General features: G+C 33.4%; 1 protein-coding gene across 14 annotated transcripts; it reads right to left on the reverse strand.

Moving 5' to 3' along the window:
- LOC6644582 (protein sex-lethal) lies at window positions 1-22,400 on the reverse strand. Of its 14 annotated transcripts, none has more exons than XM_023176903.2 (9): window positions 22,309-22,400; window positions 14,479-15,214; window positions 9,644-9,689; window positions 7,686-8,012; window positions 7,482-7,589; window positions 7,243-7,424; window positions 6,682-6,911; window positions 2,354-2,419; window positions 1-113 (listed from the first exon to the last, which is right to left on the reverse strand). In XM_023176903.2, the coding sequence occupies exons 2-9, from the start codon at window positions 14,550-14,552 to the stop codon at window positions 49-51; spliced, it is 1,098 nt and encodes a 365-aa protein (XP_023032671.1). In that variant the 5' UTR covers window positions 14,553-15,214; window positions 22,309-22,400; the 3' UTR covers window positions 1-48. The 14 variants fall into 14 exon arrangements, with proteins under 14 accessions (XP_023032671.1, XP_046867604.1, XP_023032672.1 ...); XM_047011648.1 differs by having other exon boundaries at window positions 7,686-8,036; XM_023176904.2 differs by lacking the exon at window positions 22,309-22,400 and adding an exon at window positions 10,789-11,047 and having other exon boundaries at window positions 7,686-8,036; window positions 14,479-14,543.
- Window positions 22,401-23,308: the final 908 nt, after the last annotated feature.

A 23,308-nucleotide genomic window follows, 5' to 3' on the forward strand; every position in this document is an offset into this window, starting at 1 on the left:
ACTGCCAATTGCCAGCTGATGTTGTTGCTGCTGCTGCTGCGGCGACAATTATAAATAAGGATAATGATACTTCCGGCGGTACAATCCGTCAAGCAAATCGGCAAAGTTGTCACCTTTTTTTTGTGTTTGTTTGTTTGTTTGTTTTTTTGGGGATTTAAGAAAAATGAAAAGAAAAATATATATAAATATATTAGTAAGAAATTTCATTCCAAATAAAAATCATATATGTAGATTAACTTATATTGCAAGTCTAAAAATAAAATATATATGTATAGAGATGTCGTATTTGAAAAAGTTGCCAAAAATGTATGTGTTTTTTTTTTCTTATAAAATTTCGATACGATCTAATCTTAAAGTGCTGACTGCTTTCGCTTTTGCTTCGTTTAACTTTAACATATGCCCCTATCTAACTGAGTTAAAGCTTAGTTAGTGTGTGTGTGCGTCTTTTTTTTTTAAGTCGTTAAAGTTATTCTTTTTTTATTCGAGTGTTGTTAGTGTTTCAGTGTGTTTATGTTTTTTAGTTTTTAAGTTTGTTTTTCTTGTTGTTTTACTTGAAAAAAATTGTTATATAACATTTATAGTATTTGCTCTCTCTCTCTCTCTGTTTCTCTGCGTTTGTTTTTGGTTTTGATTTTTCATTTAGTTTAACAATTTTGTGAAACATTTTTCATTGCAGTTTTACTTCCTATTTTCTTTGGATTTGTTTTTTAATTTTTTAATTTTACTTTCTATTTTCTTTGGATTTGTTTTTTAATTTTTAAATGTTACTTTCTATTTTCTTTGGATTTGTTTTTTAATTTTTAAATTTTACTTTTTCTATTTTCTTTGGATTTGTTTTTTAATTTTTCTTTATGTTGTTTTAAAATTGGTTTTACGTTTTTTTATTTTAAGCTTTAAATTTGCACGACTTTTGTTTGATTTGATGTAAATATTTAAAAATTTTATATTAAAGACGTGCCATGTTTTTGTTTCCTTCTTCTTTTTGCTTCTTTTCCTTTTGTTATTCTGTTTGAATTCCTTTTTTGTTTTTGTTTTGTTTTTTATATTTATATATTTTTTCTGTTTTGAGGATTTCAACATTTAAAAGGATATTTTCTGTTGTGGGAAGAGGGAGGGAGGGAAAACAGGTTAACAACAAAACAAACAAAATCTTTGACTGTTTTTTTTTTTTTTGAATGGTGACTTTTCTATATAGATATGCCATGATGTGTGTTTGTGTGTGTGTGTGTATATGTATGTGTGTGTGTGTGTGTGTGTCAACAGTTGCAAGCAAATATATATATATATATAAACATATAGAAACACTTGATCTAATTTGAATGAGTGAAGTTTCTATTAAGTTTAACAACATGAATGAATTGTAAGAAAAAGTATCCCCGCCCCCGCCAATTCATAGGAGGGGGAGGGGAAAAATTTCAAATTTTTTTGTTTCAAATCCAATTTGTAGTTTTTTTTTTTTTGTAAAAGAAAAAAGAAAAAGCACTCAATTTGGCTTCCAAGCAATTTAACTTGTATTGATAGAGGAATTTGGTTAAATTTTTTTTGAGTTAGCAGCAGCAGTTTGTTTTTTTTTTTTTTTTTTTTTTTTTGAAAGCAATTTTGTTGTTAGTTTTGTTAGCTAGGCTAAAAAGTAGAAGTACAATTTCTTTTCTTTTCTTTTTTTTTTTGTTTGGGTCTGTTTTAAACTTTAATTTTTTCTTCTTTTCTCTTTTTTTTTTTTGGAACTTTTTCAAATAACGCTCGTAAGGAAACAATTCAATCAACTGACTTTTACACTCCTCACACACATCATGCAAATTATAATAAAATTAATGATTTTATATTTTATTTTTTTAGTTTTTGGTGCAAGTGCATTGCCAAATCATTTGGTGAAATTGTTTCCTTATAAAAATTTTGTTGTCTATAAAACTAAATAAAAAAATATCTTTTCTTTTCTTTTTTTCTTTTGAGAGTAAGTTTGATGAAATGATATCGGAAGAGAGATAGATCGAAGGAGAGAACGAGAGAGCGAGAGAGAGAGAGAGAGACTAAAATATACATAAACAAACAAACATATGACATGTTCTGAATAATTTTTTGAAATGAGTTTAAATTAAAGCGAATAACTAAACTTGATTTTAATAGTTTTCTCTTGTCTCAACTCAATTGATATGTATGTGTGTGTGTGTATGTGTATGTGTGTGTGCTTGTTTCTAAATAAACTACTTAAAAAATAGATCTTTCCGACTTGATAGGCTTTTCTCTCAAAAGAAAAAAACAAAAAAAGCAAATTATGATTATTATTAAGTAGAAGAGAAGTATGTCTATTTAAGTATATATTTAAGTATTATATAAAAAAAAAGAAGATAATTACTATCGAGACCAAAGATAGCATCGCAAATAGCATCGAATAATGAGCGTAATTTTTCCATAGCTCCGTCTATAAAAAAAAAAAAAATGAAAAAAAAATTGTACAACTTTTATTAGTTGCGAACGACGTTTCGGTTTTTTTTTGGGTTTGGGGAGAAAAGAATTTTGAATTATTTTAACATTTTACTTGTATGATTTTTTGTTCTCCGTCTTGTTAATTTTTTTTTCTCAACAACAAACTTTCTTTAGTAATGGGAGAAGGGTAAGGGGAAAGAAAGACTTAGAGTAGAAAATGGAAAATGAGTTAAAATAGAAATTTTTTTTTTTTTTTGTTAGTGCTTTTATTTACTTTACTACAGCAAGAAAACTACGAAATGTAAAAAAAAAAATTAATAGAAATAGAGAAAGAAAATTCGAAATATAAATCAATACAAATTAAATTGCTGAGAGAAAGTAATGTCTACTTTTAGGATGGCTCAAGTTAGAAACTAATTGGGTAAAAAGCCAGCCTGAAAGTAGGCCATACATTTCACAAAAAGTCGACTTTCAAATACTTTCTTTAACAATTTTCAGGCAAAAACAACACACAAATACAACAAACAAACCAAAATATAAAACTCTGTCCATCAAAACGAACCAAAAAAATATACATGTAAAAATCATTAAAAAATGGGCAACATTTGAATAATTTAGAAATTATTATTTAAGCATTCCAGTATTGAGATGATTTCACTTTCTGTCTAACTTAACAAAAAAAAAAAATATCGTTTTTTTTCACTTGAATTTCCTTTTTTTTTTTTGTTTTGTTGACACTTTTAAAAAAAATGCACTTGGAAAAAAAAGTATAAAAAACAGTTATATATTTTTAAAATGATATACACATATTTTTTGATATATGTGTATATATATATATATATATATAGATTGATGTGGACATGAATGTAGTATATATGATCGAAGCACTGCCTCCTGGAACCGATAAAGGGGGTTTTTCTCTTTTTTCACAAAACAGAAAAAAATGTATAAAAAAATTTGTCTTTTTTTTGTTTTTTTTTTTGGGTTAACATTTTGCACATTTAAAAAAACAAAAAAAAAAAAAGAATGACAACTTCATAAAGAGTTTAACAGCAGAGAGGGGGGGCGGTGAGGAAAAACAAAACAAATACAAAAAAAAAAGAGAGCGAATTTTTCTTTATTGATTTCAATCCCCGTTATCGTTTCGACGACAACTCCCAGCGCATACTCACCACGCTCATCACACAGACACACGCTCTCTCTCACACTCACTCACACTAACACAGTCACACTCGCACGCAAACAAAATTGAAAAAAAAGGAAAATTTAACGGTTATGTGAAACGGGTTTGCTTACAATTTTTTTGTTTTTTTTTTTTTGGCTGTGTGTGAGATTTTGTTCTTTTTGTTATTTTACATTCATTGTTTTTGTCTCTCTCTCTCTCTCAGTCTCTGTCTCTGCCTCTCTCTCTGTCTTTGACTCTTTACTGATTGTGTTCCTCTCTTTTGTATCCTTTTTGCTGACGCTGAAAATCTGTTGCTGTTGTTGCTGTTGTTGCTGCTGCTGCTGCTGCGCCGCTGCTGCTGTTGGTGCTGCTGCTGCTGTTACTGCTTTTAGTCATCAAGTTTGTTATCATAGGAAATTCCCCACAACAAATTACACCACAACAAAAATGAAAAAAAAATTATAGATTCCAAATGGCAAAAACAAAAAAAAAAAAAGGTTTTCAACAAAAAACACATAAAAAAAAACTTCCCGTTGTTGTTGTTGAATTGCTTCGTTGAAATTGTTGGCTCAAGTTTAGCTTATTTCGCTTGGCTTGGCTTTGGAATTGCCCACACACTTTAAAAAAAATGAAAAAAAAGTTATCGAGATTTTGTTGTTTTTTTTTTTTGGTTTTTGCCTTTAACCTTTTTTTATTTTATAACTTTATCAACTTCTTCTTCATCATTATCATCATCATCATCTTCTTCTTCACCTGGACACACTTTTATCGACTTGAGTTTTGCATTTGGGTTTAATTTTTTGTTTTGTTTTTTTTTGTTTGCTGCAGCACTACAAACTAAATAATTAAAATATTTAACGCTATTTTTGTATGTATGTATATATATATATATGTATATGTAAAAGGTAGTTCATTTAATATATATATATGTATATATATATATCGATTCTATATATGTATATGATGAGAGAAGAGGATTGTGTTTTCGTTATTTTTCTTTCTTTTTGCATGAGAAAATTACAAAAAAAAAAAAAAAAAGTGATTTCAGTATTGGGTAAGAATATTTTATATCATTATCATTATTGTTATTATGTATATGTTGTATACACATATATATATAAATATATATATTGTATTTTTATATAGAGAGAGAGAAGCCTGATTTGTATATATATATATATATATATAGAGGTTAGGTGGTAATTGGATTTCAAACAGGGCAACGCTTTTTCTGTTCAATTTTTGTGTTCACTTTTTTGCCAAAGAAAAGAAAATTGCACACTTTGGGCTTTTCGTCTTTTTTCATTTTATAATTTATATATATAAATATATATATATATAGGTGATATATATATTTATATATAGGCAGTTCTTATAACACTTTTTGTATATCTTGATGTTGTTGGTTTTTGTTGGCTTGATGTTGGTTGCTGATGTTATTGTTGTTTGTTTGTTGTTGTTCTTGTTGTTATTAACACACATTATTTAACTTGATTTTGCTGTTTGCTTTGTTAGTTTTCCTTTTTGAGAGGGTTTTAGAGGCGGGGGGGAAAAGTGTATGGAGGGGTGTGGATAGTTTTTCTTTTGAAAAGCAATTTTCTTTATATATGTATATGTAATAATTTTCGGTTTTCTTTCTTTGCTGCTGAGCTCTCTCAACTAAATTTGTTAAGTCTCTCTCTTATATTTTGTTTAATGCATTCGCATTTGTTCATTGCCATTCATATTCATAGGTATATATAGATAATTCTCGTTATTTATCATTTTCATTAATAATCAAAGGAATTCAATTGAATAATGCCAAAAATTCTTCTCATTCCTAAGAATTCTTAAAAGTAATTACACAAATTTATATGGAAACGAAACGTAAGAAGAAGAAAAATAAAAGTAGGTACAACAGAAAAGTAAAACCGAAACGAAAACGAAACTCTGTACGTTTAAGTCGAGGTACCGACTACAAGGATACCCTGTACCAACAAAATGGGAACTATCACACGGATTATTTTAGTTTGGTAAGCGTATTTGTATTCGTCTTTAGTTTTCTTATAACGGACAAAAAATACAAGATCAGACATTAAATGACAGATGCGCACATTTGTATGCTATACAAAAGAAAAAAAAAACATAAACACAATGGCTTCATCTTTTTTTTTTTGATAATTTGTATTGCCTACATTTCGGGGACCATCATTTCGTTTGCCCTTTTTTTAGTGGTGTGGGGGGGCGCGGGGGGGTACAGGATATACATATATGGAAAAAGTGTTATATATATATATATTCGTAGGTATATATATGTATGTGTTTGTGTGTGTGTGTGTGTGTGTTTTTGTTTAGTGTTTACATACTGACTAAAATTAAGAAAAAAATGATTAAGCCTACGTATGTTGTTGTTGTTGGTTTTTAATATGTATTATAAATTTATATGATTTTGTTTTTTTGTTGTTTCTTTCCTTTTGTTTTGTGTTTTTTTTTGTGGTTTTTTTTTTTGTATGATTTTTAGTTAGTAGTAAAATCTAAATGTTTAAACAAATTAAGTAAATTAGTTTACAATTTTGTTTTGTAATTCTTTTATCATTTTGCTTTCTATATATATGTATATATTATTATAATATATACATACAAAATCATCAAATTCAATTCCATTAATTGGAATTAAAAGGGGGGGAAGGAAACGAAAAGAGAGGAAGAAAATTTGCAACTTGTAGAGGAGAGGAGAAACTAAATACGAGAAATGTATGTCAAGAAAATTAAGGAGCAAGGAGGATAATAGATTGGGGGTGGGTAGAGATAGATTTTTGTGGATGGCTAAATTAACTAAACAAATTGTTGAATGTAATTTATATGTATGTATGTAAGTGTATGTGTATGTGTATATTATTAATGTTGTTTGGTTAGTTGATGAATTGGTGTTTGTGTTGTTGCTGTTGTTGTTGTTGTTGTTGCTGCTGTATAGAAAACTGGTCTGTTTTTTGTTACTGTTGGTTGGTTGTTTGTGTGTGTGTTGTTGTGTTGTGTTTTTTTTTAGATAAACTTTTGCGCATCAAAATATGGATGCGTTTTTTGGAAGCGTTGCTGTGATTTTAATGATCTACCTCTATGAACCATATTATTGAAACCAGCCGCCATATGTGGTGGTGGTGGCGGCGGTGGTGGTGGTACATTCGGTGGCGACGGTCCCATGCCCATTTGTGACATAAAATGCGCCGCTTTTGCCTTGCCATGCTCCTCGGCCAGACGCACCGAAAGCGGTTGAGATCCTCCCTCGGGTATAACATTGTTCAATGCCGAAATGGCCTCCTGTGCCTCCTCGCGCTTGTTATAGCTATATATATATACATATATATATATATAGGATAGATTTGCAATGGAGCATATGAAGGAGAACCAAAAACAAAACATGATGTCAAGGGAAAAAATAGAAAAAAACAAAATAAAACGGCATAACGAAACAAAAATAAAAAAATAAGAAAAAAAAGGAAGAAAAGAGAGAGAGATGAATGCAATTAGATACATGAACAAAAAAAAATTATATACATATGTATATATTGGTAAAAATTATACGATATATGTATGTTTGTCTACCCATATGTATGTATGTATGGGTGCTCGTTAATTGTGGGGTAAGTGATTAGGATTGAACGACTGAAACTTACCGCACAAATGCCACGCCTCTTGGTCGACCAGTTAGCTTATCACGCAATATATTCTTTTGCACAATGGAACCATATTTGCCAAAAATTGTGTCCAGCTGATCATCTGTAATTGTACGCGGCAGATTTGTCACATACAGATTGGTATCCTTGATCGATTCACCGCCCGGACGAGCATAGGAAACCTATAGAAATCAAATCAAATGTATAATAAGTCCAAAAGGATGTGTGTGTGTACTTACCTTTAGCCTTTTATTGCGTACTGTGATGCCATTGAGTACTTTAATAGCACGCTGTGAGTCCATTTCCGATGTGAAATCCACGAAAGCATAACCAAAACTGTAGCCAGTCTAATAGATATAATAGATATATACAAGGAATTGTTAATCAAATTCTAGAGATATGAACGAGAGGAGCAGCTGGAGAAGGAGAAGAAGAAGCATTACCTTATAGTCTCTCATGATTCTGCACGTATTAATGGGTCCAATGGCTCTGAATAGCGCATATAGCTCACGATCAGTCATATCCTGGGGCAAATAGTTCACAATCAAATTGGTATTACTCGGACGATGATCGTTCATAAGATCATCGCTGCCGCCGCTGCCCAATGATAGACCGCACAGGTTGTTCAATGAATTGTTACTGGCCATCGGTGGCATATTGCACATATTGCCACCGCCAAGGGAATTGGCACTGCCGCCATTACCGCCGCCGCCAGGGAAATCATTGTAACCGCGACGCGACGAGGAACTTGGAAATGTAAATTCTGTATCCTGTGGTGAGAACGCATAACGTGACTGTAATTAAAACCATACAAAGAATGTCTAATGTTGAGAGAGTAGGCCTCATTTTTCGGAAACGCTGTACACATTTTGTCCTCTTTTTTTGGGTGGGCATACTACGCCGCGCTGTTATCCAGTTTTGTTAATTTCTTTATGTTATATTAATCATTTTGAAATGCAACAACAACACTCAAACACACAACTCTGACCAAAGAGAGTGAGAGAGAGGGCGCGCGAAGTGAAAGTTAATTGAATATGGATGGATGGTTAAATAGCAATTTAAATTGATATACACAAAAAGTTTGCATCTGAGAAAACAAAAACATTGACACTGACATATGTATGTACACATCTCTGATGTAAAAAGAGAGTGTTGCCAGTTAAAAACAAAATAAAGAACAAAATGAAATTACTAAATATCTTTTCTTGTTTTGCATTCAGCATGTGGCACAATGAAAATTAAATGGAAATAGATTAAGAGTGAGAGAGACTGAGACTGAGAGTAAAGTATAGGAATAAGAATAGTAATTTTTAAGTTTAGTTAAGCAGTTGTTTTTTTTTGTGATAGTTTGAATTTATTTCATACTTTAGTTTAAAATCAATTCAAGCTAAAACAAAAAAAAAATATTGCCATTAATAAACAATCCTTTGCAGAACAAAGCAAAAGCGAGCGAGAGAGAGAGAGTGGTGTGAGTGAGAGTAGAACAGAGCATTAAAGCAGAAAACAATAACGGAAAAATGTGTGGGTGAATTTTTGGTGAGAGAGTGAGTGAGTGAGCGAGTGAATAAAAAGGAAAACGAGCATAACGGAAATTTGCTTTCGTTACTCACATGCAGCCAATTCCACAACCATTGTGCTCACCCACCTTCCTTATTTGTTCACCCACCCAACCATTCTCCTGCCAAAAAAAAAACCCTGCACATACATGTATGTAAGGTGAGAGAAGAAAAAGGTGCTGCCAGATCCATGCAATTGCATTCTAAGTATTTAGTATATTTATGTGTGTGTGTGTGTGTGGGTGGTGGTATTTTTTTTATGTTTGTTTTAAATAGCATTTTTAGTTAACTTTGTTTTTAAATGTTTCTTGTTGTTGTTGTTGTAATAGTGTTGTTGTTGTTATTGTTTATTAATTGTGTTAAATGTTTCTTTAGATTTTATTTTGTTGTTTGTATTTTTGTTTTATTAAAATGCAAACTTTAAGTTCAAAATCGAAATAGTTTTTTTTTATCGAGCGCATCCACAAAAACAATTTATCAATTGATTTAGATTAAGATTTGGTTTTTTTTTTTTTTTTAATTGAAATCGAAAAGCGTGTGGTTACTTTGTGGCCCCAAAGAGCGTTCGTTCAATGAGACAAACTCAATAACATATCCAACTATATAGACTAGAGAAAAATTCTCAAAAACAAAACAAAATAACACAAAAGAAAAACTTAACTCAAAAAACATACACAAAAAAATGGTTTATTAGTTTTGGTTTTGTTTTTTTTTCTTTTCTTTTATTTTTTTTTTACTTTGCTTTCTCATGCAACAAATGATGGAAATGCAAAATGTTGTTTTTTTTTTTTTTTTTTTTTTTTTAATTCATTTCATGTTATTTGAATAATTATAATAATACTAACCATTCCTGATGGCAGTGAATGAGACATGCCAAATCCTCGCCCACCGCTATAAATTAAAGAAAATGTTCACGAAGAGACGAAGTAGAAGGAAAGGTGGTGGAAGGGAGATAGAAAAAATAACATTATTAGCATTTTCTTTTGTATTGATGATGTTGCGTTTTTTTTATGTGTGCAAAATCAAGAGTTATTAAATATGTGATTTAAAAAAAAATATATATACTATATATATACATATATTTATATGGTAATGTAATGTAATGTATAAAGCGCAATTTGAATTATTTTAATTTAGTCTTAGAAACTAACTTACACCAAAAAAAAAAAGACCTAAACTTAATTACTAATTCCAAGTAGAAAAAGACAAATCAATCAATATATTTAAGAGGGGGGGTGGTTGTTGGGGGGATGGAGATAATTGATTAGATCAAGAGATATTGCCAACTTGATGTTCTTAGAGTTGTGCAAGGGGTAGTTCAATTTAATCTAAAAGTATTTCTAAACTATCTTAGACTACTTTAACCCTCCCATTTAATTTACCAACTCTTAAAGTCATCTAAAGGTATTGAATTTGATTCGCCCCTCTTATTAATCACCTAAGTCGTTTGATTCTAAAATCCTAAGCAAAATCGTTTAGTTCGTTAGTCAACACTTTTTCATTGAACTACCCAACCCTAAGCAAGTGCAATTTTTAAATCAGAAATTACAAAAAAAAAAAAAAGACCTCCTGCATTTCATACACTTTTTGCACTTGAAAAAAATTTTAAAAAAAATCTTGTTTAAACAATTTTGCACTTGAAAAAAAAGTATAAAAAAAAATTTCTGGTTTTTTGCACTTCACTTGAAAAAAAATGTAAAAAAAATATAATATATATAGCTATTATTGCACTTTTATCACTTGAAAAAAAATGTAAAAAAATTTGATGATGAATCGATTTGCATTCCATTTCATTTCAATTTTTTTTAATGTCTAAGTTAATGCTTAACGAATATGCAATTAATTATTCCCATTTGTGTTTATCACTAGTTGTAGATTTGTGTTTGTGTTTCCCGATATATATATATATATATGTTGTATTTGTTTGTTTGTTTGTTTGTGGTGTTGTGTATATTTCGGTTATAGAAAGTCATAGAGTCATGTTACTTACAGGCGTCTTTGTAGGCGTCCTCGTTTCAAGAACATTTTGTTGTTGAGGTAGGGTAGAAGGTTGCCCCCTCAATTGTGTGTGTGTATGGGTGTGTGATTGGGGGTTTATCACCAAAAAAAATACGTTTCATTACTACATACTATCTAAGTGTTTGTTGTGTCTTTCGGTTTCGGTTTCGGTTTGCGGTATCGGAATCGGTTCCGGTTTCGTTTTGTTTCGCTGATAAAACCGCTTGCTGCTTGGCTGTGAAAAGAAATGTCTATAACACAATTAAAAAATATACCACAAGGAATCAAATTCCTCTTCTTCTTCGGTCATCACGTTTAAAACAATAACAAAAACAAAAAAATAAAGGATTAGATTAGTTTTTTTTTTTTTGTTGGAGGGGGAAAGGGAAATCAAGTTTTTTTTGGGGGGGTTGCTGAGAGAGGGAAGAGAGAGTTTCTTTTGTTAATTTGAATTTCAATTATTTCTCTTTTGATGGCACGGCAAAAAAAAAGTTAAAAAAAAAACAAACAAACAAAAAGTTTGCATTGAATCGCAGGAAAATGCCAAAAATTTTAGGGCAAGGTCACATTGGTAACACTACGCTGGTTGATGTTGCTCCTGCTGCTGCAGTTGCAGCAGCTCTTGTTGCTATTGTTGTTGTTGCTGTTGCTGTTACTGTTGATTGTTGACATTGTTGATTGATGTTGCACTCTTGGTTGCTCTTGATGGTGATGATGACGATGACGACGACGATGATGATGATGATGATGACGGTGGTGACGCGAGAGGCGGCGGCGGCGTAAGAGATGACCTTACAGCAAAATGTATTGCTGTGGCCGCCCCCGACACCACATTTTTGCTTTTCACATATCGTTTTTAATTTCTTTTTTTTTTCATTTCGATTTTGCATTTTAGCATTTGCCCTTTGGGCTTTTGGCAGGCTTTTATTTAACAAGAGAACGAGCAAAGGGGGTAAAAAGGGGTAGAGATTTGGGAGGTTGGCACAATTTGTGTTCGTCAGGTATGCATTAAGATATGTAGGAGTGAGGGGGTGGGTGTAGAGGGGTGTCGGCGGATGTGTGTGAGTGTTTGTGTGTGTGTGTGTTCATTCGTTGGACGCAATAACCACAACAACAACCAACGATTGGATGCTTAAAACTAGTCTAATATACATACATAGTAAATACATAACTTACATAGCTAACCAAAGGAACGAGTAAGAGAGAGGAAAAGAGAGAGAGCGCCTAGATGATGCGTGTCAAGGTCCTGCTGACACAATTTACTTGCACAACGCTCACCACGTGCTGCGCATAGACACAAACACAGCAGGGGCCGGTTTATAACCAACGAGCATCGTGGCGTCGGGGTCACCACTTTACATAAAATACGATGCAGTTCTTCTTATCACACCGAATAAAGTGAGTTGTGGGGGTGGGGGGCTCTGCCTTTCGTTATAATTATATAAATTATCGTTACTATAAGCGTTAAAAATGTCAATTGACATCAAATAAATTTACATAATTTCCTTGTGCCAAAAATTTTGACATTTCGCACACATATACATATATATAATCGCCCATCTTATGTCCTTTTGACCCCGAAACAAAAACAATACAATTTTACATACTCTTTTTCGGGCTAAGTAAATGAGTGTGTATTGTTGTGTTGCTTGGTTGGTTGGTTGGTTAGTTGGTTGGAAGCCAAAGCCAGCAGCGAGCGCCACAATGGCGACCCAGTTGCAGACAAAAATGAGTTAAAAAATGCAATTATAATAGCAAGGATACGAACAAAAAAAAAAAAAAAAACAAGTACAGTCAGTCCCCATAAAACTAAACTTAATTGTAATGCCTTAAGTTCTATGTCTGAGTCGAATTATTATATCTATCTATCTATGTGGCATGAAATTTGGCATGAATCGATGAAGTGAAGGCAAAACATATAAATTTATGAAGCCAACGAAATATTAGTTAACAATTTTATAAAAAAAGATTGAGAGAGAGAGAGAGAGAGAGAGAACATTTACCGGTACATTGTGAGACTGTTTAGGTTGCACAGGCCGCACGACGAAAACGTTGTTAGGCCGTTGTTTTCTCTTTACAGAGAGTCCTCGTGCCAAAAATAAATTACTATACTTTATATACAATATGTATATATATATGTGTGTGTGTGTGTGTTTAAAGCGCACATGCGCTAGATCCTGTTTTGCCTTATGATCGAGATCGATTTTTAACGCTCACATTTCATTGGTTTCTGTATTTGTTTCGTTTTTGCTTAGTTAAATGCAAATTACACTATTTTAGTGTGTAGTAGTACGTAGTCATGGTGTGTCTGTGTGTGTATTTATGTATTTGTATTTGTATCGTATCGACAAAGTCTAATGTTTCTTTACGTTAACAAAAAAATTATTGCTTCAATTGTTATATATTCTTTCGTTTTATTTATCACAGATGCTGCAAGTAGAAATACACGATATTTTCCGAAATTATATTTTTTTTTAGTTAAGTTTTATTAAATTTGTCATTATTTGTAGTATTATTAATGTTGTTTTGTTTGTTTTTTGAAAAACACGCAGACGAATGAAATGTTAGTTTAACATATCGGACGTGTGTGTGTGTGTGTGTGTGTGTGTGTGTGTGTGTGTTTGAGTGTGTGATGGTGATATATACTAAAATGACGTACGATCAATGTATGTATGTATGTTGGTTATGAAGGAGAATGAGGTGGACCAAATTAGAATATATATTTATATATTTATAAGGACTGACTGTACCCAACCGTACTAAAAACTATTTAAAGTGTTGCCTACTTTTCGGCGAGCTTGGCTGCTGGTCGAAGATTCTTTTTTTGTTTTTGTTTAGATAATAGTAGTAGTTGTTGTTGTTGTTGTTTTTGTGGTGGTGGTTGGTTGGTTGTGGATGGAGGTCACCTTAATTAACTATTTTGTACAATCTAGTACATATAAAAGTTAAGAATACTTGTTGTTAAATTCCATTATTCTTGCTCTCTTGTTGATAAACGTTGTTGTTGTTTTTTTTTTTATATTTTTGTAGTAGTAATAGTTGTTGTTGTTGTGGTTATTATTCTTCTTCCATCGGTTTTTTTTTTATTTTCACACAAAAACATAAAATTGAAGGGGAGGAAAAAAAAGAACTAACACACACATGTGAACTTAACATTACGAATATGTGGAACAGTTTAATGTAAGTGACAAAAAGAGGGTCGGGTGCAAGGGTGGGGGGAGAGGGAGATGATAGATGGTGTGGTATGCATGTGTGTGTGTGTGTTAGGGGGAGGATTCGGTTACCTTCCTACAAATACCAATAATGCATACCGCACAATGGAATGCTTTGTTTATAACATTTAAACCTAACAAAAAAAAAAACACAATACAAAAATTGTGTTGACGCTGCTAAGTAGGCAACACAATTTTTTCTAATAACTAATACATGAGTAAATAGGGGAAGAACAAAAATTACTCATTTCTTCCTATACATATTGTTGTTTTTGTTTTGTTTTACATTTATCAAATTGATGGGAAATAACGGTACAGGAATGGGAATAGGATTTCTGTTGATGGTGTTCAAGAGGAATATACTTTTTAGTGAACAGGAGAAGAGGGGGGTGGGGGAAAGAAACCAAATAAAAACAAAGAGTCGAAAAAAAGGAAAATTAAAAAAAAAAAACTAAAGGTTAAAAATTTACCTCGACTGTTTGTAACCGTATGGGGGATAACCACCGTTATTATTGTTACTACCAGGGTTATTGTTGCCGTACATATCCTGAGAATTTGTGGGGGGCACGAGTATTTTGTTTTTGAGCAAAATACTCTTAGGTGCTCTCTTTCAGTAAAAGAAAAGAGTCTGTGCTGCTGCTGCTACTGCTGCTGGCTAAGTGTGGGTTGGGGGAAGGCAGGAGAAGAAGATATTTCCAGTCTTCTTGATCCTTTTTTTCTTTGTTTATTGTTTCTCTATTGTGTAATTGGCGCTCAGCGCTCTCAGCTGGCCTGCTGCTGAGTACTAGTAGTAGTTTTTCTTCTAATTTTTGTTCCTCTCTCTTTCTGTATTATTACGCTATATCAAAAAAGTCTTTTTTTGTCGCTCTTTCTTTCTGCTGCTGCTGCTTCTTCTTCTTCGTTTCAAGTCAGATCAACTGTTTTGTTTTGGCTAGGTTCGACGAAGGAAGGAGCACACGCACACACACAGACGCTCTCTGCTGCTGCCGTGTGTCTCTGTTTCTTTATATGCCGTTAGAATAGCTCTTGATTCTGCTTCTTGCTCTTTCTCTTTTCTTTGCAGCATCGGCTTTTTTATGTTACTGTTACTGTTGTTGTTGTTGCTTCTACTGTAGTTGTTGTTGTTGCTATTTATGTGGTTGCTGTGAGGTGGCGGCGCTCAGCTGAGTGTAGTTGTTGTTGTTGTTGTTGTTGTTGTTGTTGATACTAAGGTAAAGGTTGTTTTTTTTTTGTTGGTTGGTTGGAATTGTTTTAGTTGTTGTTTGATTTTGATTGTGAAATGAGAGAGAGAGAGAGAGAAAGAGATAGATAGAGATAAAGAGTATGGCAGGAAAGGGAAGGAAACATGACAAAGACGTGAGATGCGCGCAAATTGTGTGCGAAGAGAATGTGAACAACAAAAAAGATACAAGAAACAAAGGAAGAATTTTACACTGAGAGAAAAATATCAATACATGTAAATAGCACGCATATTACAAAGTATATGTATACAGGGTGTTTTTTTTTAATATTATTATTGAATATGTGTGTTTGTGTGTGTGTTCGTTTAACCAGTATTGCGAGTCAAATGATTGGCCTGGGTTGCCTCCCACCTAAAGAACTGTTAGAGTTGTCACCGATCGCCTAAGTTCACTTATCATACATATATATTGTTCATATTTTTTGGAGAATTTGTTTAACTAATTAAAATAAAATATAGAAAATTGCGCATTTATAACTATACAAAACACTTAACCCAAATCACTAGATAGGAAGAAACACCTCATAACATACCTGGCCATCTTGAAATTATAATAAGACGACATAGTCGATAAGGGAGATTCAGAATCAAATGTTAAATCCAAATCCATCACAATAAAATTGATTGCTTTAAACTTTTTCGAAAAAATAAATCACAAAAACTGTTGCTCTTCTCAAGGCACAAGACACAAGTTAGACTTGACACACGAGTGAAACTCGACTGATCTTTCTTGGCCAGGATCTGTGCTATTTAAACAAGGATCCTCGACTCGGGTGGTTGGGTGGTGGGAAAGTGGGCGGCGGATGGGATCAGATCTGCCAAAGTCAGGTAAGAATCCTAATAGCAAGGTGTGCGCGTGCCAGAAGCGTGCGCTACCTGACTAATGGCCTACTTGGAAGCGTGCCAGGCGTACTTTTTTGGGTGGCCGGCTGTATATCCTATGTCTCCCTACTTCAGGCAGGCAGATGTTTTTTTTTTTACATTCTGGGAAGCTTGGGCTCAACGCAAGGTGGGTGGAAAAAAAGATCGAAAGGTGGAACATGGCAAGCTGCAAAATTAATTTTTACTTGGAAGCAAGCTGCAAATATTTATTTTAGGATTAGCAAGCAAAGTCTAAATCATAATTACAAATGATTTTCAAAAAATGTATCCGAAAATGTCAAAATGGAAAATTTCTGTTTTACCTCATTAGAGCTAAAGGTTAAAGGAAAGTGGAAAAATTTGCATTAACTATTTGCTCATTTGATACATTTGTTGAATGCAGATGATAAACTAACAATTTAATCACTTGAAATCATTTAAATTTAGCGACAATAAACTATTTAACGTTATTTAACGAGGAAAAACCAGGTGAATCAGTTTTAGATCACAAAATTGTAAGACAAATCAATACGATTGTTTAAAACAAAGCGAAATTCCAATCTATACTATATTAGAATAGTTTCAAACTCGAATTAATGTAGATCTAATTACAGATCTTACACGTAGCCTCAAATAAATCTACTACTTCTATAAACGATTATTTTGAGATAAGTTTAACATAAAAATTTAATTAAGATTTTATATAAATCTTAAAGAATGATGTAAAACTCTTTTTTTTTCAATTAAATATTATCTCAAAAACATTTACTATTGTTATTGTTATAACAAATTGAATATATAACCCATATATAATAGAACACTAGCTAGTAGGGCTAATTCACACTAAACTTTAAACTATAGAGTTTAGATCCAGTAGGGAACACCAATTATTTATACGGGCCGACATTTTTGAGGTCTTATAGTAATTTGGGGTTGCTGATCACGGCCCTGTACGTAGTTTTTGTCCATCGCGTCAGGATTTCGAAAAAAAAAAACGTTGAAATTATTCAAAATGACTTCATTTATAGTATAAATACAAAAAAATCATTATACTAAAGACATTATTATTTGAACCTATTAAGATATTGGGTATGATTTAAAAGCAATTTACATAATATCAAAGAGGTGTCTTTTTGATTTTAAAGAACTATTGTAATCTTATGCATCTAACAAATTGTTTATTAGTAATGTTTGCAAACAAGAGCTATTTTCCTTGAACAGGATATTCTAAAATTAGTTCAAAATACAGAAAAACTATTTTTAGCTTTCTATAGTATACTTTTGGGTGCCTATTTTCCGACCCCAGATTTCACAAAATCTGAATGTGATGGGCAAAAACCGAGTATGCAGTCAGAATCAGCGTTCCCGAATTAGTAAGGAATACTTCTCAAGTTAACGTCACTAAAAATCATGTCGGCCTGGGTTATGTGAGTAAAATAAATGATTAAATGAATGGAAATTAAATGTGAAAAACAAGTAAAGTATTACTTTTTATGCCTGTCTGTAATTTTTGTAAAAGGTGACGTAAGATTTTAGAGTATGTCCCCCTTAGCTAAGCTGATTTAGTAAAATCTTCTTTCAAATCCTATATCAAAGTAAATAATAAGAATAAATCTTATTATAGAACTCATCTTCCATAGAAATGGATTGATTTGTTTCATTTTAAATGAAAAGGTAAAATGTAAAATTCAATAGAGAATTCTCTCTCAAAGTTAAAATCATTTCACTTGCAGTTCGTCGATTTTCGTATAGACTTATATTCAAATTAGAGTTTGAGCTAAGTATATAGGTCTCTATATAGATAAAGATTAATTTTGATAAGCATTTTGACGAGCAATTTTTATCTCCATAGATAGAGAAAGAAAACAAGGGGGGAAAGTATCATTTCTCTGTGCCTACACACAGAGAATGGCGTATATGTATATACACACTGATTCAATACTCAATTCTAAATAATAAGGACGAGTAGGAAAGGAAGGGAAAGGGGGGTCTGAATTTGGCACTGGTTTCCTTGTAGTCGTTGTTGTTGTTATTTTTGCTGGATAGATGGACCAAAATTGCGTAGCTGATGCTGCGTGACCGGCAATGGCAATGGCAAAAGAAAATGCAGGAAACGTAACGAAGAAAAACGATTGCCAAAAGGGTGGCAAGCGGGTTGGCGGGTGGTGGTGGTGGTTGTTGTTGAGCCGGCCTCGTCGTTGCCCCTTCCCCAAGGTAACCAGAAGAAGAACGAACAAAAAGGGGAACTTGGCCAGAAGAGAATTCTGTATACATATATATAATCGTATATATGTAAAGCCCAGGGGCTCTTCAGTTGGAATACATAAACGAAAGCAAAGAAAACAAAAAAAAAGCGAAAGAAAACCTTCAGTTAGCCAGAGCCGGAACGGAATGAAATGGGCGTAGGTGGGGCAAGCCGAAAGCGTTTTCGTTTTTTTTTTTTCATTTTTATCGTATACACTCTCCTTCTCTCTATTGGATAAGAGGGTATATCGAAAATGCTAAATCTACGAAAAGTGAAGGAAATATTTGACAAGGCTCCTAGCTAATGCAATTTGCTTTACATAGAATACATAGAACAACTCGCAAAGATTTAGTGTCTGTTGACAAGTCGATTGACTCGATTGGCACGTAACATTTTGTTTTTGTTTTTTTTTCCAACATTAAATAGAAACCAAAAATGAAAGAAGCTCACTGACAAATGCGGAATAAGTGAAAGCGAACAACAGCAAAAAAGAAAGTCTACAATGAAACCGGGAAAAACTTGAAAATTTGTTAGTTGCATAAGACTTGTGGGATGGATGGATAGATACCCTCCCTCTCTTGCTGATCTCCACCCAAAATGGGATCATTGAAATTTGCCATCAGCTGTTAAACGACCTAGGCAAAGCCAGCGAGTGAAAAAGAGAAAGAGTGTGCGAAAGAGAGAAAGAGAGAGAGCTAGCCAGCTCAGCTGAGCGCATGAGTCACACAAACAACAAGAAAAACAGTTCATGAATGAACGTCAGAGCAGCATTGAAACACAGTCATGTCGGCATTGCCAGCAGACATTAAAATTGTGACATGAGAGGAGGAGATCAAATACAGAACACAAAAATAATAACAATAACAACAACGAGACGACATGTTGTTGCACTTGCTGGCGGCTGCCGGCCCCGACGAACTGGTCAAGCGACAAGCCAAGAAATGACACAACAAAATGACCAAATAACATCATACACACAGCCACAGTGGTTATTGCCTTAGATGGAATGGTCATACTAATACGAAACATTATAACCATATATCGAACTACAAGCAATAACCACAAAAGACTATAAGCTAGCTGAGCTAATGTAATAAATAATATTTAGTTTCACCTTTTTGATGAATTGATGCATTTATATCGAGTAGTTACCACTGTAGCCGGCGGCATGTGCCGATCATTTTTATAATCAGCATCATCTTGTCATTATCGGTGTGTGTGTATATGTGTGGTGCTTGCTGTCATTGGCCCGAATCAAAATCTCATCACAAGGAGGGGAATGTCCGGCCAGCGGAAAAAAAAAGAGCAGCAGATGAAAAAGCAAGCCAAAGCAAGCGGGAATGTAAAAGCTGCTACCCCTCCCCTCTTGACTGACTGACTTGCATACGTGACGACGATTCCCCTCCCCTGAGAGAACTATGCAGCTTGCTTTGCCTATTCCTGCACTCCTCTATCCATTTCATTCTCTCTCTACCTGCTGCTCTGTCCTGGGGTGGGTTGCTAGGTACGAAAAAAAGAAATAGGAAAACCATCTTTCATTCATTTTGCACCTTTTGCAGCATCATAAAATTTATAATCGCTCAATCGATACATCGATCGATCGCGTTTAACAATATAAAATGAGCAAAACAAAAATACTACAGAGAATGTAGAAAGTAGAAGGGCATAACATACGAATAGAAAGAGAAGAAAACAAAAAACCAAAACACGCGTTGCCCATTGCCGATAACAGCTGGCAACGCTGCGTCGTGTTGCAGTCGCCGCTGCCGCCGCCTGACGACGTCATTACATTGTCTATTCAATACAGTCATATGCCGTAAAAGAGTTACCAACATTAGATTAAGGAACTTTAAACATATTTTGACCATGAATTGTTGACTGCGTTTGAATTCAAGTTTGTTATTCCTAAAGACGATGGAAAAAAACTTCAAATATATTTTTGGGTAACAAAATGTTAGCAGAAATGATCATTTTTGGGCGAGGACATTTTCCTCATTTCCTGTCATGGATCCGCCACTGCAAATGCACAGTCACATACACATACATACATACATACTGGGACAGAATCTCCTGTTATACATGTACATATACATATGTATTTGTACATAGGTGGGTTGGTTTAAGCTTAGGTAGGGAACAATATGGTACCGGAAGTAAAATTTATGCATGCATGCAGGCAGGCACGCATTCTGAAAAAAGGGATTTGCCATTGGCATTCCATGGGCTCAGGTACGAGAGAGGTACCAAGTGTCGACTTTCAGATACCCCAGATGAGTTCTATATCTGTATCCATATATACAAATGCAAGGTCTAGAAACAGTCATTTAAGCTAGCGGTATCACTGCATTGAGACACTACTGTAAGTCGTGACTTTATCTTTTTCAGTTTGCAGACAGGCAAAAGCAAGTGTGTGTTGTTTTTGCTTTTGCTTGAATTCTCTTCCGTTTTACGCACAAAACAGAATGGAAAGAAAATGGTGAGTGATGTGAAGAAGAAGTGGCGAGGACGGACCAAAGGAAACAGAGGGAACGAAGCTAAACGAAACAGATGTGTGCTACTTCTACCCTCCCCTCCCTCCACACATGGACAAACTCTTGCAATCTAACACAAATCCATAAATGACTGAATCATTTTTTTTTTAAATATTTTTTGTATTTGTGCTTAAATAATTACTGGTATGACACACAAACACACATATTTTTATTTTTTGTAGTTTACATTTTTTTGTTGTTCTTGTGTTTATTTTCTTTTTTTTACCATTTTGGTTCATCAACTTACTGGTAGTAATATGCTTGCTGCTCACCATGTCTTGTTATTGTTGTTGCTGCTGCTACAACGGATAAAACAAAAAAAAAAAACAAGCGCATGAATTAAGTAAAATAAAACACACACACACATACAACGAGACAGAGAGTGCGAGAGAGAAGCAGAGAGAGAGCGTCACACTTCTCTGGCTCTTTAACACGCACGCACACACACACATACAGAGTGACGGTGGTGGTGGCGACGTCGACGAGTAGCGGACGAGGCCATTTTTACTGCCGCTCTAACACAGTGCCTAGGAAAAGTTAGTTTACCACAAGCGGCCTCGATGTCTGTGAATGGAAGCCTTGTTGTTACTAGACTACTCTACTACTACTACTACTACAACTGTTTTTATTGCCAGCACTGTACCCGCTGTTTTGGCATACATATGTACATATCTCTCGCTCCTGCGTTTCTCTTTTTCTTCCTTGGCTTGCCACAACACAAAATATAAAAGAGAAATGCAAGCCACTTGATGTTGCACGATTTAAAAAAAAAATATATACATACATACATATATATAAATATATTAAACAACAAAAAAAAAACTAAAAAAAAACATTTTAGCGAGTAGCCTTAGCCGCTTTTACACATCAGCCAACGCCGATGCCGCCTGTATGCTGCTCCTCCCTTCTCTTTCTATATATCAAACACTCATTTCTCTCTCTCTCTGTCATTACTCGCTGCCGACTCGTCGGTAGTAAGTGTATGTGTGTACAAAAAAAAAAAGGAAAATTTCAAGCTTTTTTGCTACAAAAAAAAAAGTATACTCTATAACTACGCATAAATTTGCTTGTATGATATTCGATATATATTGTTTTTCTCTTTTTGTCGTATTTCACAAATTGTCTGCGTGTTTTCCTTTTCTCATTTTTGCTTCTTCGACTTTGTGTTATATGTATACATATGTATGCGTGTGTGTGTGTGTGTGTGTATTTGTAAATGTGTGTATTGTTTTTTCTTTTCTTTTTTTGGTTTTTTTTTTTTTAATTCGGCACACAAAACGTCTTTGTCTTGCTTCTTCTTGTTAAATTCGCACACAATTTTTATTTTAAATATCGTTTGCAATGAAATTGACAAACTTTATATGCTTGATAGATTTAGTGGCATAGTTAAGTATATAAGGTGGAGTTGACAAAAAAAAATTACCAGAAAAAAATGCACTGCGCGGCGTCGATTCAACGTTTTTTTCACACTCACAGAAACACACGCTTTCTTCTGGATTATGACAATGTTTAGACCTTTAAGTATCAAGAAACAAAAATCATTCATTCCATTATTATATATTCTTGCATTTACTTCGAAATTATTTTCCCCGACTTTACGCAAAAAACACGTCCGCTCACCTTGAAAGCAAAAAAAACAATACACCGATAGACCGATGGCCGTTGCTTTAATCGAGTCGAGGTGGAGTGTCTATCGCTGGATTCCCATCTCTCTGTAGAAAGACTCGCCAACGAAACACTGTATGTTACGTTGAAAACAAAAAGTGATCGACGTTTTGATACTCTATAAATGTACATTCTCCATCAGATAGAAACCAATTTATTGTGATCTAAATGTACTATGTATCTAGTATTATGTTTTTGATCACCGACAAATCATTAAATGTGCATTAAGCATCATATTGGTAAATAATTGTTCAAAAATATACAACTCTCAGTGTAATGGGTGTAAAAATTCGTTGGCGAGTGTGGTATTGCAATTTCGAGTCTGTTAAACGGCGGATCTGTTAAGTAGTGTTGCCATCTGGCATTTTTCCTCTCTCTCGCACTTATGCCCGGCGAGATATTTAACAACTAGAACATCTTTGAGAGCGAAAGAGATAAAAAAGCTAGATGGCAACACTGCTGTTAAGTAACAGCTTTTCAATACATTTAAATTTGGCGGGCACTAAAAAATTTTAGTAAACGAATAAAATAAGATGTTTATAATCATAAACATTGTTGAATTCAACATAATAGTAGCTAAAAATTATAAATGATAATATTTAATTTGTAGACTTGGGCGAATGACTCCTAACGTTTTTATATTAAATATGTAATTGTGTTTTTAAACGTTTTTGTAAGGTAAATGTTAACGAGTTTAATAATAATAAACAAAATTAATAATAACACAAAATGTAAAATTTTACCACTTTATATGCAAT

The sequence above is a fragment of the Drosophila willistoni genome, assembly GCF_018902025.1.
Source record: "Drosophila willistoni isolate 14030-0811.24 chromosome XL unlocalized genomic scaffold, UCI_dwil_1.1 Seg142, whole genome shotgun sequence".
Taxonomy (NCBI): Eukaryota; Metazoa; Arthropoda; class Insecta; order Diptera; family Drosophilidae; genus Drosophila; species Drosophila willistoni.